General features: G+C 39.7%; 1 protein-coding gene across 4 annotated transcripts in view; it reads right to left on the bottom strand.

Annotated features, from left to right (window-relative positions):
• Positions 1-16,174, bottom strand: part of CAB39L (calcium binding protein 39 like) — a 46,231-nt gene that overhangs the window by 19,965 nt on the left and 10,092 nt on the right. For all 4 annotated transcript variants that reach the window (XM_065743947.1, XM_065743948.1, XM_065743946.1 and 1 more), the window contains 2 exons: positions 7,451-7,615; positions 2,512-2,630 (listed from right to left, as the gene is read on the bottom strand). In XM_065743947.1, coding sequence (XP_065600019.1) covers positions 2,512-2,630; positions 7,451-7,615 — 284 coding nt within the window. The remainder of the gene's footprint in view (positions 1-2,511; positions 2,631-7,450; positions 7,616-16,174) is intronic.

Genomic DNA, 16,174 nt, shown 5'->3' with positions numbered 1-16,174 from the left:
AATACAAGTAAAACAATGACTAGCCTTCACAACAGTTCCAAGCCATGGTTGAAGTATTTTTTTTTTTCTCTCCAAATAATGTCATATAACAAACATTAATCGGTACAAGCAAACCAAATCCACTTTCCTTTCCTTTAAGCAGATTTAATGTATTCCACTTAGCACTAAATAAACATGAAAACAAGCCCTCAAGTAACACTGTCAAATGGTGATGCCTCTCATTAAGAATGTTTTTCCCAGTCTCGCCATTGCCTGCATGCAGCAAGGCACACACCAGGGACCTGCCCTTGCTTTAGCCACATATCTGAAGTGCCATTTTCAGGCAGACCTGTGTATGGTTAGGTAAGACAGCACGGTGTTGGACCTTACAGCTACTTTTCAGATATTATCAGTGCTCAATAGTACCATCTTCTGGAAGAATTCAACAGCACTTCCTAATGAAAAATCTGAGAAATGGCACTTCTGACAGTGCAGAGCTGCAGAGAGATCATCAAGATGTCAAGAAGGAGGAGCCAGAGACTCAAACTAGCACAACATACTGCTGTATGCATCTCCAAGAAGCACATAAATGCACCCGCTGGCTCAGGTTACCTACGGTGGAGTGTCTGTCAGCAGCACGTCTGCTTAACGAATTTTTTACTATCATCTTAATATTCTTGGTTGCTACAGATGCCAAAGAATATCTGGGACATGACCCAAAAATATTTTCTAGCTTGAAATAAAGCTGAGACATATGGCAGAGATGCACACGTAATGTGCAAGAAGAAAATAAGTGAAAAAGAGAGGAAGAAATAAAAAAGAGAAAGAGGGAAGAAGATGATTACATCTATATATGAAATTGAAAACAGTTTTACAACATAACAATGACTGAGGGAATGATCAGCACTATCCTGAAATAAATAGTTTGAGGTTTATATAAATGTTGAACTTTAATGAGCAAACGAAACCAAACTCCATTACTAGTTTCCTTTTCAAAGATGCTGGTGCTCAGCAACACAAAACAAGTCAGAGTTTCAAAATTAAAGTGAAATCATGATTAATCACACAATATGTGTACGTGCAAGACCTAGTTCAGAAGAGTGACCTTCCTTGCTTCCCCCCACCCTGCTAGTGGGAAAAGCAGCAGGTCAGACCAGGACTTCTTGCTATCTCATCAAGCAAGACTTTTGACATCACCTTCAATGACAGGTCCAGCCTTCCTTAAATCCCTGGCAGAAATTAGTTCACTCGATTACTTTTATTTTCCTGCTCAGCTGCATTGGGCCGTTGCCAGTTTTGAAGCAAACAGCCAGTTTAGAGGGCTCATGCTGCAGACATGCCTGTTTCCCCTGACTCCAGGAGAGGCCAGGCTCACTCATTCAGGTCTGCCCTTGGCAGAGGGGGAGGCCAGCTGGAAGGGATTTTACCCTTGGGGCTGCATTCTCGTTATGCTCAAATCTAAGATATGGCTCAAGTATTTTCTTCATACTGATTGCGGAGCGAACAGTAAGAACACCAATCTGAAGCCTCAAGAGCAAGGGAGATTTTGAAAAAAATCATTCTTCTAAGCAACATCAGCTTAAAAGGCCTGTAACACAGTTTTTGTATTGCTGCTGCTACTAGTGCACCAAGGTAACTGAGAGCCTACATTGGTTCACAATGATCAGCTACTAAATGCACTTACTTCTATATCAGTTCTTCAATCCGTATCACATACATTCTCATTCCCTCAGAGGAAAATATAATTGTAAAGCCAAAAGAAAACCACAGAAAACAGCAGACTGTAAGGGTTGGAAAAGCAAAGATTCTTGCTAAATGGGAGGCACTGCTGGGCACGCAGAGGGGACAAAAACCTCACAGAGTTTTAGGCAAACGTTTGTGCATTCCTGAATACAGCTACAGCTGATGTCTTCACGCTCCAGCCTACTCCCTCTCCTTGGCTGACTTACCTTGGGAACCACTGGCTTATTACAGCTCAGCACTTAACAACCACAGAGGTTACAAGTCAAAAAAAGATTTAACGCTGAAAGACATGAAGTTAATTACTGAATTAATTTAAAGTTGACATACGAATGTGGCTACAAGCATTTGAGAAGCCTGCCCCACAGACACAACTATTCTTTTTATGCATTTTTGCTTCTTTGTGTTCTACCACACAGTGGTCCAGCATTTGCCTCCAGTTATTCACAGACACCAGTATAACTCCCTCCTGCAGGGCAAGATGGTCTAAATGAAATTCAGCAGTTGTCAACAATGCCAGTTTAGGGCAAGAACTCATGCACATCACATGCTAAGCAATCAAAAACAAGCAGCGCGTAATTATCCCAACATTAAGTTTGGTGAAGAAATAATGACCGAATAAAATAATCCAGTCATTAAAAAGCATACATTTATGCAGGAAGAAAGTCAGTATGAAGCCTGAAAATCCTTGTTAAAAGAAGTAAGAAAGTGAGAAAGTAGATCAGCTGCAATGCCAGTTATGTTCCAGGCAATGCTCTTTAAAGGAAATTAAAGACAAATTAAAGCACCCACCCTTTCAGAAGCATGAATAGGATATGTGGATGGGCACTAATGTATTCCACAGTAGGGCTGCGTGTGCCAATTTGTCTTCTCAGGATGTTGTTAAATATCTGGGAAACATCCTTCTTACCCTGTTAAAGAAGAAAAACAATTCTTCAACTATAGAAACATGAGCAAATGACCATTTACTATAATCTCTATTTAAAGTAGAAATGAAATTTAAAACAAAACCAAGCCTGTGTCTCCTTCTGAGGCTCTCCACAGTCTCAACACATCACACTTGCTCTTTCTTCAGTGACACAAGATTTCCTCCCTTGAGTGGCTCTGAAGATTACCAACCTCCCCACACACTTATACCTTTTTTTGAAGATGTGTACCCTCCTTATTCTGTTGAGCAACTCCTTGGCTTTCTTATATAGCAACATTAAATACTAAAAAAGCAAACAACTCCCTGAGCCAAATGAGCTTTTTCCATGTGTACTATTGCTCCCTAGCCTCTAAATGTAAGTCATCAAGCTAGTACACTAAGTACTACAAAACACAGTCTAGATTCATAAAGCTAAAGCTTTTCATTATTTGCATGTCATCTTCACAAATGTGTTTGCAGTTCTTTGTATGCCTATTATTTCACAAGGAATGAAATAACTATACTGATTAAAAGGCTGTGTCATACACATCTCAGCTTTAGCCACTACTGATATGGGAAGGATCCTTAATTTGGTCCTAACTTTCTCCTGTATCTAGGCCTACATCTGTACTGTCATCTTTTGTCTTTGAATACTTCTTGCACATATCATTTCAAAAGACCCTTCCAAATAGTGTTCTGTTCACCTACAGTTTGCCAGTACACTGTGATTCCTCCCTCGTTGCTTTCTCCCATGGCCATAAGAGACAAATTGATGGGAGAAACTAATAGAAGGGAGAGACTGCTGTACTAATGATCAGTAACCAAGGTACTGAGTAAACAGTGGGTCACTATGCACAGGGCAAGCCCAAGCAAAAGGTTACTTACAAGCTCTTCATGCTCATTGATCTGTCTTGAGAGGACAAACATTCCTTGGCGAATAAATTATTGAACGTTTGAAGCCAAGGTGCAGACAGTTTCACACTGAGGGAAATTCCCCGGTTTCACCTCTACAAATAAATCACTGCTGAGAAACACAAAATATTCTTTCCTACTAGTTCCAACCCAGCTGGCTTGGAGACTTAGAGACTCAGGGAATTAAACAGGAGGATCAAATCAGACCAGGCCAGTCCATCTGCCTTTGTCTGCAGCACTTTCGACCCTTGGACACGCTTTTTGTTAAGCTAATTCTTTATAAAGACACCGCATCCTCCCCTCTCTTTACAACACCCTTAATGTATGTCTGGAATCCCATGATCCCCAGGGGCATTAGCAGTTAATCCAAAACGAAAACAACTCAAGAGAAGAGCTGTTGAAAGAGGAGAGAGAAAAATGGCCCAAAACTAAGTGATTCTCTCTGCTATACCAAATTTTATATTAGTTACTTAATATTAGGTGCACTATTGCATTACATGCAGCATCTTCTCCAGAGACCAGTGATCGTGAGAGAAGTTGGTTTCTCTGGATTCTTTTCAGGGAAATGGAGGCAGATAGGAGGAAACCAAGGCAGACTCATCATCAGACAACCATAAAAATTGTAGGAATACTTCTGCAGCACTTTTCACTTGGACCTGCAGTTCAAGTTTGCCTTATAATGAAATACATATGACAACTGGAACACACAATAAGGCAGTGGAGAGAGAAAGCACAATGGCTGAGGCCAGAACAAAAACAAAATCCTCAAAAGATGCCATCATATAAGTAGCATATATACATATATATCTATACATATACAAACACACACACACAGCATAATTTAGCTCCTATCTCAAGCTAAAGGAAGGGAGAACTTCCAACAATACCAGTCTTTTATGGGCTTTATAGCTTGTGAACCTTTAGGCTTACATACAGTTAGTAACATCATATTTTAAAAACTGACTCTTCTGGAATGCACATTTGCCTCAGTTCTTCAAAGCTGAACAACAAAGTTCATGTTCCAAATTTTCAAAGATACAGTCTGATCTTGATTCCAGGCTCTTGCTCAAGCCCAACTTCAGTGATGCATAGCAGTATCAGTAGCAATACTGTATACTGTTTCTTGAGTGACAGAAGCAATAAACCTCTATTTTCAGTAGATGTGTGATGAAGATATGTAAGGACATGACAGTGTCCCCTAAGCACACAAAGGGACCCTGTACTTACTGCACTTACTGGCAGACGAAACACAAATGAAATGAGAAGACTTGAGCGAAAGGCAGAAGCACAGAATAAGTGGGAGTATTAATTCTGGTCTCTCTCCTCTGGATTGCCACTGAGTTTCATGAAGTCTTCAAAGATTTCAAAGGTAAGTACAAAAACACCAAAATTAAGTTCAAACTGACGAGTAGGTTCAACAATTTTGGGGACACCATGGGGTACTGAGGAGGAGAAAGGGAATGAAGTAATTACATAAAAAGATTATCTCCTTCAGAAATCAGATTTTCAAGTAATTTATTACTTTGATTTCTACCATAACATACAGAGCAGGAAACCAATTTGCATGCTCATAAGTGATGAAACTGATTGCTTAACAAAGAAACCTAAATGATAACAATGGACAAAAATATAAGAAAATTAAGTCAATGGGAATATGAAGAAGAAGCAGTATATTGCCTTGCTATCTTCTTTTTCAAAGTCATTTCATTTCTACTGATTTCTGAAGAGTATTTTAATAGTTTTACTAAATGATCGAAAAGGCTTTATCATTTGCAATAAACATTATTAGAATTGTTTGCAATAACATAAACTCAACAACACATTTAATATTTCATTCATTGCTGGCATTTAAAGGTTGTGGGTTCAGTATCACAGAATCAATCACAGAACAGCCTGGGTTGGAAGGGACCTTAAAGCCCCCCCAGTTCCAACCTCCTTCCTCCTTCCCTCCTCCTCCTTCTGTTCAAGAAGCATTTAGATGAGGTGCTAAGGGATTTGATTTAGTAGTTGGGTAGGGATAGTGATAGGAGGATGGTTGGACTAGATGATCTTGTAGGTCCTTTCCAACCTTATGAGCCTATGAACCTATGAACCTATGGGCAGAGCCATTCAGCAGCTCAGGCTGCCCAGGGCCCCATCCAACCTGGCCTTAAGCACCTCCAGGGATGGGGCACCCATAGCTCCTCTGGACAGCCATGCCAGTGCCTCACTGCAGTAAACAATTTCTGCTTAACACTGAATCTAAATCCCCCCCTTTTAGTTTAAAGCCATTCTCCCTTACCACTATCTGCCAGTGTAAAAAGTCAGTCTCCCTCCTGTTTATAAATTCCCTTTCAAATACTGTAAGGAAACATGGTGATACAGAACTTTTTTTGTCCTGACAAAAGCAATACAGACTGTAAGAAACTGAAAAAATCCAGTAGTTTCCCTTCTGTGGTGTACTTGCTCACAGTCTCTTCTCCTCCCTCTCTTTTATTCTCTTTAAAAAAGCACGCAGATATAAAACATATGTGATTTTAGGGTAATGGTTTTATGTGATTTTTTTTGTTCTTAAGACATTTAATAGTTACCAGGGAGAGATGACAACTGAAAAAAATCACAAGAAATTCTAGCATTAAATTCTCCCGAACTCAGGATGTGAAGAGTGAGAGAACTCCAGTAACAAGAACATTTTCAAAAACTAATAGAAGACCTATCAGCCCCTTGAGTACTGGCTTTACTGGGGTCAGGAAGAAGAGGGGGCAAAAACAAACACAAATCCCATTGTCCCTCTTTTTCATTCATTTTCAAAACGGAAAGAGAAGCAAAGTAACAACATGTGGCTTCAATAATGGGACAAATCTTCCACGAGAAAGGAAGTCCTACAAAAGGTGACTCTGAGAGCATCAGGCAATCTCTCCAGGGAGCTGATGTTTAAATTCAGCAGCCATCCTGCCCTACACATTGGGTACTGGCTTCAGTAGAAGAGTAGAAGCCTAGCAACCAAGGCTATCAACCCTGGGAAATACAGACAATTCTGATGATTCTCCAATGCCAGAGAACCACAGAAGCTGCAAGACTAACAACAGAACCCCTGGAGGACTGCAACCCAGCTGGCCTTAGACCACAGGAATACTATAATGTGCTGTCAGTTATGAAGCTTCTTCCCAGTCCCCACCAGCTAATGGTCAATTTAAAAGGGTTTATATTTATTCTGAATTGCAGTCATCTATTTTACCAAAACTCTTCCCCTTCATTATATGGAACTTCAGTTAATCTAATTCTACTTTAAAAACAAAACTGCCATGAGTTCCATGGGCTATACAATCAGATAATACTTATTTATATTAACTTTTTTTCTGCTGGAAAGCGAACTATATTCCTTTCTTCTTTAATCCAAAAAATTAAGTGGGAGCAATCCCATTTACCTTACCACCTTCTGTCAATTTTTATCACCTTTTTCAACACCTTTCCTCTCAACTAAACCATCCCAATTTTTAAAGGTTTTTTTTTTTTTCAGAAGAGATTGTCCCATGGTTAAAATTCCACATCACTGAATCCATTTGAAATCAGATACACTCTTCAGAGCCAGTGGTTGGCTCTGGTTGCAGTGTCCCAAAGAGATGTGGCTTGCAAGGTCATCGACAGTATTGTCAGCATCCCTTCCTATCTTGTTTGGATGTACATGACAATGCTTCTTGTGTTTAAAAAAATTAAAAAAAAAAATCCAGATACACTGCACTTACTTCCAATAGATGCGCACATCTGCCAGTATACTAACCAATCTACAACAGTTACCTTCTTCAGCATGTGAAAAATGGTGCAAATATGAGTCAAGTGCAATAACATTATTAAGGCTTCAAACCTATACAGTTGTTATAACAGACAACACTGAGACCAGGGAGAAGAAAAGGTCAATGCACACTGACCTACCTCAAAATCTATGAGCTGCAGGTTGGCAATAAGTGTCACTAGAAGGCCACTGTTGTACAATTCTTGTGCCAGCTGAGCCACTACTTCTGTAGGTGGTTCCTTGTCTGTGGTCCCACACAGAATTTCCTTCATTGCTTGCAGAGATTTTGACACTTCCTCTGATGCCTAATGACCAACAAATCAGGTTAAGATGTGAGTTATAATGTCCATGATTCTAAGGCAAACATCCATCATTCACGGTGAGGCAGCTCATACCCTTCTCCCTTCCATCCCAGGTACACAAAGACTCTCTGCAGTAAAAGCCTAATTGGTGTGTGTGTGTTTGCTTTAAATCCTACCTGCCCTAGCCATCGGGCTGTGCAGGCAGCTGCTCTTTCTGGGTCAGGGTGTATTTAATATACTCATAACCAGCAGTTAGTGCTCATATAAAGCTGGTTGGATTTTTTTGGCAGGGCATGAGAAGCAAGTAAAGGAGAAGTTTGAAAGCAGACAGTGAAGGTTTCTGAAACTAGGACAGCATTCTACATATATGTTGCAAAAGACTTATTTGAAATGATTGTTTCATTAGATTAACAGCAAAAATAAATAAATACATAAAGAAACACACAAAACCCCTCAGTCATTTGTAAAAGCTAACTGGACATCAATGGACGTTTGAATCCAGATTGATAATTTCAATACATCTCTCTTGTAAACTGAAAGAAAATGTAATGCTTCCAAATGTCACCACATCAATAACCCCACAGTGCTGAGGAGATGCATCTGATCTCCCAACACTTTGGTACTGATTTTATTCACATTAGTACAAACCAAGAAAAAGCCACCTCCACATCACATCAGCCTGGATCACTCAAGTATCCATTTTGCACAGCATAAAGGTATGATCTCCCTCAGTCCATTTGTATCTATTCACAGTTTTCTGCTAGCTTAGACAGGCCAGCATGAGTGGCATGTAAATTAGTTCAACTGTGATAACTTTAACCACAGCAGAAGTCTTCCTGTTCCTTATTACAGCACAGTAAAAGGGCCTATTTTTATCTCAAATGTTAGTGGTATGTCACTAGAGATATCCCACAGAGTACAGATGGGATTAACAACAGGGGTGCTATCTTGTAAACTAAAGCTCTAAATCTTTATGAGAGCTGTGCAAATATTTTAATATCAAAGGAAAACTCATACATTTTTGGCTTTTCACCAGCTCCTCTTGGTAAGGTGTGAAACTCTCTGGCATTCTAGGGTTAGAAAAATTAATATCTTTCCTTTAAAGCAGGAGTCTATCCTAATCAACAGAAAACTGCCTGCAAGACTCAGCTTTACATTCAGTTCCCAAAGAAGAGGGCAAAAAAGTAAGCATTGAAGGAGAAAGTAAGGACAGAACATTGCAGTGATGATGGGCACAATGGGTCCCACAGCTGTATTTCTCTACTGTATTAGCTTTCCCACTCTCTCACTTTCTTCACTTTTGTACAAACAATTTACATTTTGTGTTTGACTTCCTCCCTCTATATCCTCCAGATAGTCAGTGGTTTGACATTAAACCCTCTAAAAAAAGTTATTCCTGGCCAAATGTAAGGGCCGCTTTTCTACTTCTAACCCTCATAATCTATCTGCAGGAAAAACACAATCCCAAACAGATTTGTAAATTAACAGCCACTTCTAGCCTCCTCTTTGACATTTCTACTTAATTTTATTGTGTTTTTAGAATAAAATCTTGTGTCTGTGATGGAAATTTCTTGAGATTCAGCAGAAAAAGTCGTTCCAAGACCCAAAGATCCCAGACTTGTCCAAAACAAACAACAAAGCCCAACACATTCACTCAATACAAGGAAAATAAAAGATAAGAGAAACGTAGCTAAAGAACTTTTCCTAAGAAGCCAGGCTGACTTGAAATACAACAGTTTTGGATTAATCTACTAACCTTACTGGACTACCTAACATACAATGTTGCCTTAGAGATGGAGAACTGACAGAATAGATAAGATTTCAATCTCCCCTATTTATAAAGTTGTGATTTTGTAAGCACTAATCAAGAGCTTCAGCAGTGAAAGCTAGAAACTTGATGGATTGAAGATTCTTGGTATCAAGTTTGCTTTCCTGGTAGAACAAAATCTTGTCATTGTAACTCAACAGGATCGTAACACAAAGGAAGAAGTCCATGAAGAAATTATTTGCTGAAATCCTGTGTGAAAAAATCCTTCCTCTTTTTCCTCCCTCAAGTCCTCAAGACTTTCTCTCCTATCTCCAGCTAATATAAGCTTGAAGACCAGCCGACTTTGTTGCAGATATTCACTCTTGACTCCACTATGGATAACACTACTATGCTTGTATTGAAATATTTCAGTACTTGAGCGTTATGAAAGATCATGATCTTCCTACCTCATAGAGGAAATACTAGATTCTTCCATCTACCTCACTTTGCCAGGTTTAAATGACAACGTCTTCGTTTTATTGAGTCTTCTGGAGTGATCTCTACAGGAGGGCCAAAGCACATACCAATGTTCTTAGGATAGCAATTTAGCAGGCTTAGAACAGCTGGGAATGGTGCCCAAACACTTACATTTTTCTCTATATTCCAGAGTTATACAAGACAGTCAATAAGGAGTGTCTTGTTTGGTTTTTTTTCTGTTAAGGGATTACAAAGAAATCCTAAAGGTCTTTTTCTGTTCTTGTAAAATCTTCCAAACATGTAAGGTTACAACAAAGGTCTTATCTGTTGTTCTTATCTGTTGTTCATGCAGAAAGCTGAATTTTTGTTTCTTTCCCATTAGTTTGGATTTCCCATATTCAAACAGTAAGCTGACTTATTTGCAACACTGCTTGCGCTGAACAAAACCAGCAAATCTTCTGCTTCAGAAATAAAAAATCCACAAAGGCAGTTTTATAAAAATCCCATTGCACATCATGCTGGTATTTTAACAAGAGTCAGTAACTTCAACCATTTTAATTTCCAGGTTTCCAATAGGCTTAATAAAAAATGATCTTTTCTTACAAACCTTTCCTTCTTCTTAGCTACTTACATCAATTATATATTTATCTTAAAAATGTTGTTTGTAACTCAGACCTATTACACTCATCTAAGAGGCAGACAGATGAATCTCCTGTTGAACAATATAGATTCACTGCATCTTTTCACTCTCCCTCAAGGAAGATTACAAAAACTGTAAGGGAAAAATAGTGTTGGGCCTTGAATTAATCAACAGTCTGAGCTCCTCTACCTGAACTGCAACTTTCAAGGCCTTCAATGGCTTCTCTTGTCCCTGTGCTACCTTTGCTTTACAGGTAGGTTGGAGATTTCATACATATGTTACAGGTCAGAATGGTTTATTCTTGCTTTTATTTATCCAGAGATTCAAAGTAACATTTATGACCAACTGTACTGTACTGGTAAGAAAAAAATCATGCGCTTTTTCTATCTTTCCAAGCCCACATACTAAATATACATAAGAAAAATACAGGATGCCTGTCATTTGGTATATGCATAATAATCAGAAAATCCCCAGCTGTCCACAAGAACATAGCAAATAGGATCTTAGAGCTTCTATTTGCCTACCTAGTGTACTTCCAGGGCAAAAACACCCTTTCTAACTTGTTACAGTCTTACACAGCATCACTCAGGAACATCAAAAGACACCTGCCAATGTGACACAAGATACTCCCATGTGCCATGCAGTAAGCTTCCAGTATTCCATGACATAAATCAGAAGAAAAAGCATAAAGCTCCTTGCTTTAGTTCTGTCTACTCTACCTTACAGTTATGTTTAAAAAGATACTTTCACTGTGGGATTCAAAATAGTTTTTCCTTAATAGAGCCAACACAACTCTCTCTAAATGCAACTCCTGAGCAAAGCCATTAGTAGAATCTGAATCCAGCATCTTAAGGAACATCCCAACTGACTTATTCTTGGTGCAATTTCATGCTAAAAGGATATACAGGAACAAATTGTGGACTTGAGCAGAATGTTTTGGATTGGGAAGCAGAACTCTCAATACTTAGCCTAATATTATGGCCTATTTCCCAAGGAGGCTGGCAAGGACAACCTAGCAAAGCAGGCACAATAATTAAATTTCTAAAAGGCAGTACGATTGGGAGAGATAGAGCTGCCCCACCTGGACATAAATTCCTTTCCCACTATTAATTCTGCACTTAAGACAGAAACAAAGATTGTACGATGCTTTAAAATGGAAAAGCAACCAGAAGTGACAAGCTTCAAACACTTGGCACCAGCACCTGATAATATCTGGAGTTTCTCCCACTTCTAGAGCAATAACAGGCCCCAGCAGAACCGGGAGGCTGAAAAAGGAAACTTTCCACAAAATCCCTGGGCATGTGAGTTTTGTGCAGTTAGAAGGAAGGGGTGCCAAACCCCTCTCATTTTTACTTTCTTGGTTTCAGTGTACAGCAGTGAAGTCAAAGTTAATGCTGCAACTGACTTTGGCAGCTGCAGAATTGAGTCCACAGGTATTAGCATTTGCAATAGTCACACAAGCATTCTCCCATGAGAATGAACATCCTGTCCTCAGCATGTACTTCATCTTACACACAGGACTCCATTTGCTCCACCAGTGCAGGAGCAAGATGAACTGGGTCTGATGAAGGCTTTACTGGTGCTAAGCAAGAAAGCAAGATTTATTGTTAAAAAAAATAAAAATATGGAAATCCTAAAGATTTCTAATTGTAGCTTAATTAAAATGCTGCTCTCCTGACTCCTCTGGGCAGTATCAAATGTGTTACAGCAGACAGATGACACAGAAGTCAGATTTTGTAGCAACCTACCTGAACAAGCAGCTTTGCTGGATATATTTAAGAGAAAGGGGAAGAAGCTAGATGCTTCGAGTTATTTTACAGTTAGCTTAATTATATTTTGAACACCAGCTGAAGATGCTGCAGCCTGTGGTTCTGTCTGTCAGAAAAATACTCCACATGAAGCCTGGACCAGCTCTATTGTGGCTTCAGGTTCCATGACTAACCCAAGTTTTAGACTACACTCTGCCAGAACCTGCAAATCTTTCAGCCCATCTAGGCCAAGCACAAAGCCAGCTTAGACCCAGTTCCACCCAACCTAACCTCTGTTTTCTATTCTGAATTAAATGCACTGGACACTCTGAAAGCTTTTCTTGCACTGTGGGTTCAGAAATGTTACCAAACCAGTAGGCTCCACAGATGGCACTGAGCCATGGGTGCCACGCCCAAGCATGTTTAGTTAGCAGCAGGAGGGTGATGTTCTCAAGGATGTGCCTCAGGGACACACTGTGTGCATCCTGAACTGCTTTGTGCTCACCAGACTCCATTGCTGAACACCAGGCTACAAGGAGACAGGATGTCACCTCCATTCTTTGTGAGATGGGTCAGGCACCCGTTACATTAATGTTATTTTACAATATCCATCCACAAAATACACAATGGTATCACTAGTCGAAAATGAACCAGTATGACAAGCACGTCATATGCTGTCTTTCCTCAGGTTCAACAGATCTCCTGCCCACTGTGTTGCTCTTGGGCTTTCTCTTCCATTCTCTCCACTTATGCATATCCTCTGAGAAATATGCATTTATGCATATCCTATGTACCTCCTTCTGGTACAGAAGTTTGCATCAGCAAGCAGGAAGAGGTGCTCTGAAGGCTTTCTTTCCTACACTGTTAAAAATTTCCTTCTCTAGTTAATTCCAGAGTTAGTATTACTCATTAAATGTAAGCAGATTTTGTTTCTACATGTCTGAGATAAACTTTTATAGAATTCTGTAATAAAACAAAATTAATTGTTCCTCACTACAAAGCCCAAATATAATGCCAGCAACTATATGTGCCTCAAGAACTCTACTGTGGATGTTGGAAAGGAGAAGGATGCTTGATATGGAAGGCTTTAGTCCATTTTCCAGCTGTCTTACTCAGCTTAATCCTGCAATTCTTATGTCTATTTTTCCAGTGCTGCAGTACCTTCTTTTAAGTAGACATTATTTAAAAAAAAAAAAAAAAAGACAGAAAAAAAGGTGTTGGAGCACTTCAGAAGGGGAACCACGTGTGGTAGCACTTCTCAACCTGTGCTTTATCAGCCACCAGAAATTCGTTTAGAAAATAGCAAGGCTTTAAACCCACATCAAGCAAACAAAAATAAAGGACACATAAAATAAAGTGAGGAATTACCATTCAAACTTTTTCTATTTTTCAGTTGGAAGTGTTAAAAAAGCACTATGGCAACACTGCACACATCAGTGGTTTCATATATACATATATATATGTGTGTGTAGGAAATGGGTCAAATTCAATCCTTATCTAAGAAGTCAGTGCAACTAATATTTCAAAGCCTGAACGGTCCTATTCCATGACTAACAAAAGTATTAAAAAAGATTGAAAACTTCTGCATATCACATATACACTTGCCTTTACACTTGCAAGTGACTTCCCTTCATCCTATCTATCAAGCTGCATCTTCCCTCTTCCTGCCATTATTCAAATTACTCTTCACTGATTTGTTGTTTAAGTCCCACTACCTGAATGCTTAGCTTTAGAGAAATGATCACGTTTTCATTATTTAAAAGTATTCCCTCTGAAGCCCAGATGACTTCGGCTAAAAGTTAATAGAGACTGCATGCAAATTGTCAACTTTGCACTGCCCCAGCTGCCCATTTTCTTCTAGTACCTAAGGTTCTCAGCTCAGGAAATATAATGAGGGGGATCTCCCTCAGGTTTGCAGTTATTTAGACTTTGCCACTCTTTGCCAATTCTGAGCATATTAGCAGCTTTTAGCTGTCTCAGCCCACAAGCTACATTTGTTGTACTACATTGACAGCTAAGCTGTCACAAGATAAACCCGGTTTAAGCATCTGAGGCAAGTTCTAGTTGGAAGGGATTTTGCAAGCACACAAAATCAGAGATACTGTTAGTGGTACTCCTACAAGTCCTAGGAACCCCAGTTTTACAAGAAGACAAAATAGCTCTCCAATTCACGTAACTGATAACAAGGAGACAGAAATCTGAGAGAAAAGCAAGAGTCTCAATCCACAAACACCCACAGGGTCCAAAACTTCTGTGCAGTTCTGGGGAATCAACCATCTGTGGCTCTTGCAGGGGACAGTATTCTGCGCACTTTCATGAAAGTGTAAGACATTTTATCTCCCTCTGGAACACAAACCAGAGGTAAATTTCTATATCTTGCAAGTTTCTGCAGAACAGAGTGCAATACTGTACTTTTTGCCTTTATTTTGCATTGCTTTTTAAATTAAATTTATATAACCACACTCATGAAAAAAAATCAACACATTATTTCATTAGTATGGCCTGAGTAAATTTCAAAAACTTAGGCACCACTGAAGGTGTCACCATTATCTTTTCTCCTCCAATTCAGAACACATCTAACATTCAAACACAGGTCTGCTGAGCCCACAAACCTTGTATATTTAATAAGAGACATGATGGTGACTACTTCAGGAAAAATTACTTGCCTCACCCATTTTAAATTTATCACTGCCACAGGTACTGAAAGTATTTCCTTATGATTTATCTTCAGTACCACTAACCAGGCTTCTTTCTTTAGCACGCAAGACATATTTGGCAGGCAGGATGGATGAGGCCCTGGGCAAACTGGCCTAGTACCAGATGTGGTGGCCATGTCTGTGGCAGGGGGGTTGGAACTTGATGATCCTGGGGGTCCCACCCAACCCAAGCCACTCTATGATTCTGTGATTCTATTTCAGAGCAGCTCAGTGCAACACTTCAGATGAATAGTAGCACTACTGATCTTCCCTTCCAAAGGGAGAAAAATCCTTTGTGCTTCCTCCGCATGTGAGTGCAAAGACCTGATTCAACAAGCCATGTAAGCATATGTGTAAATGCTGTCCAATACAGAACAGCTTTCTTGACTTTCTGCTTTGATGCTGAAGAGATTGCTTTGTTCGCCCTCTATCTCCTCCTCCAGTAATTCTGTCACCCCATTTACAACAGCAACAGCCTCCACACAATCAAGATCAACTATGTCAGAGAACACCGACATGTAGCCTCCTTCCCTGTTAACACAGAGAAAAATGATGTGTGTACTGTGTGGCAGGGAGACAAGGACAGCCCCCCACGCTGGCCATGTACAGCCACACGTAAAGGCACAACCATGGTGAGGTATGCAGGCTGAAAACAGCACGAACTTGTGAATTAAGCTGGCCGCCAAAGGGTTGATAACATAGGATAGTCCACATTAACATAATTCACAGAACTGGCAGTTGAGGAGACTGCCAGATAAGGGTTTTCAGATTTTTACAATGGCCTATCCATATTCCATTCAATCAAATGTAAAATAAGCACTGTTAGTAAACTCACAAGCTGTTTCCATCCTTGTCAGCTGGGGAAAATCTCCCATATCTTTTGCTTTGTGAGGAAAACACACGCCAGATATTTGGACTTCAATAAAAACCTTACACTGAGCTCTCCATTTTCTAAGAAGTCTGAATTTCTGCTACTTTGTCACTGACATCCAAATAAACAAAACAGCTCAAAGTCAAAACTCCTTAAAACCACAACTTGGAGGAATCATGGTGCAAAGCAAACGAACAAGCAAACAAAAACCAACCCAAGTCTAGAGGCTCTGCTTTGAGTGTCTGCTTCACTCAAGTTCTGAAGGATGAAGTCAGCTGGGGAGCACAGACGCTGCTGACTTATTTAATTCAGAGCCAAATTTTCTTAGTGCTTTACAGTTAACTGAAGGTATTTCAGCTTGAGACATCAAATACCAAAGGCCT

This window comes from Cyrtonyx montezumae, unplaced genomic scaffold (genome assembly GCF_038088225.1).
Source record: "Cyrtonyx montezumae isolate F1298 unplaced genomic scaffold, pur_monq_1.0 scaffold_3, whole genome shotgun sequence".
NCBI lineage: Eukaryota > Metazoa > Chordata > Aves > Galliformes > Odontophoridae > Cyrtonyx > Cyrtonyx montezumae.
Note: the sequence above shows the minus strand (reverse complement) of the source record. Positions and strands in the feature narration are given on the sequence as shown.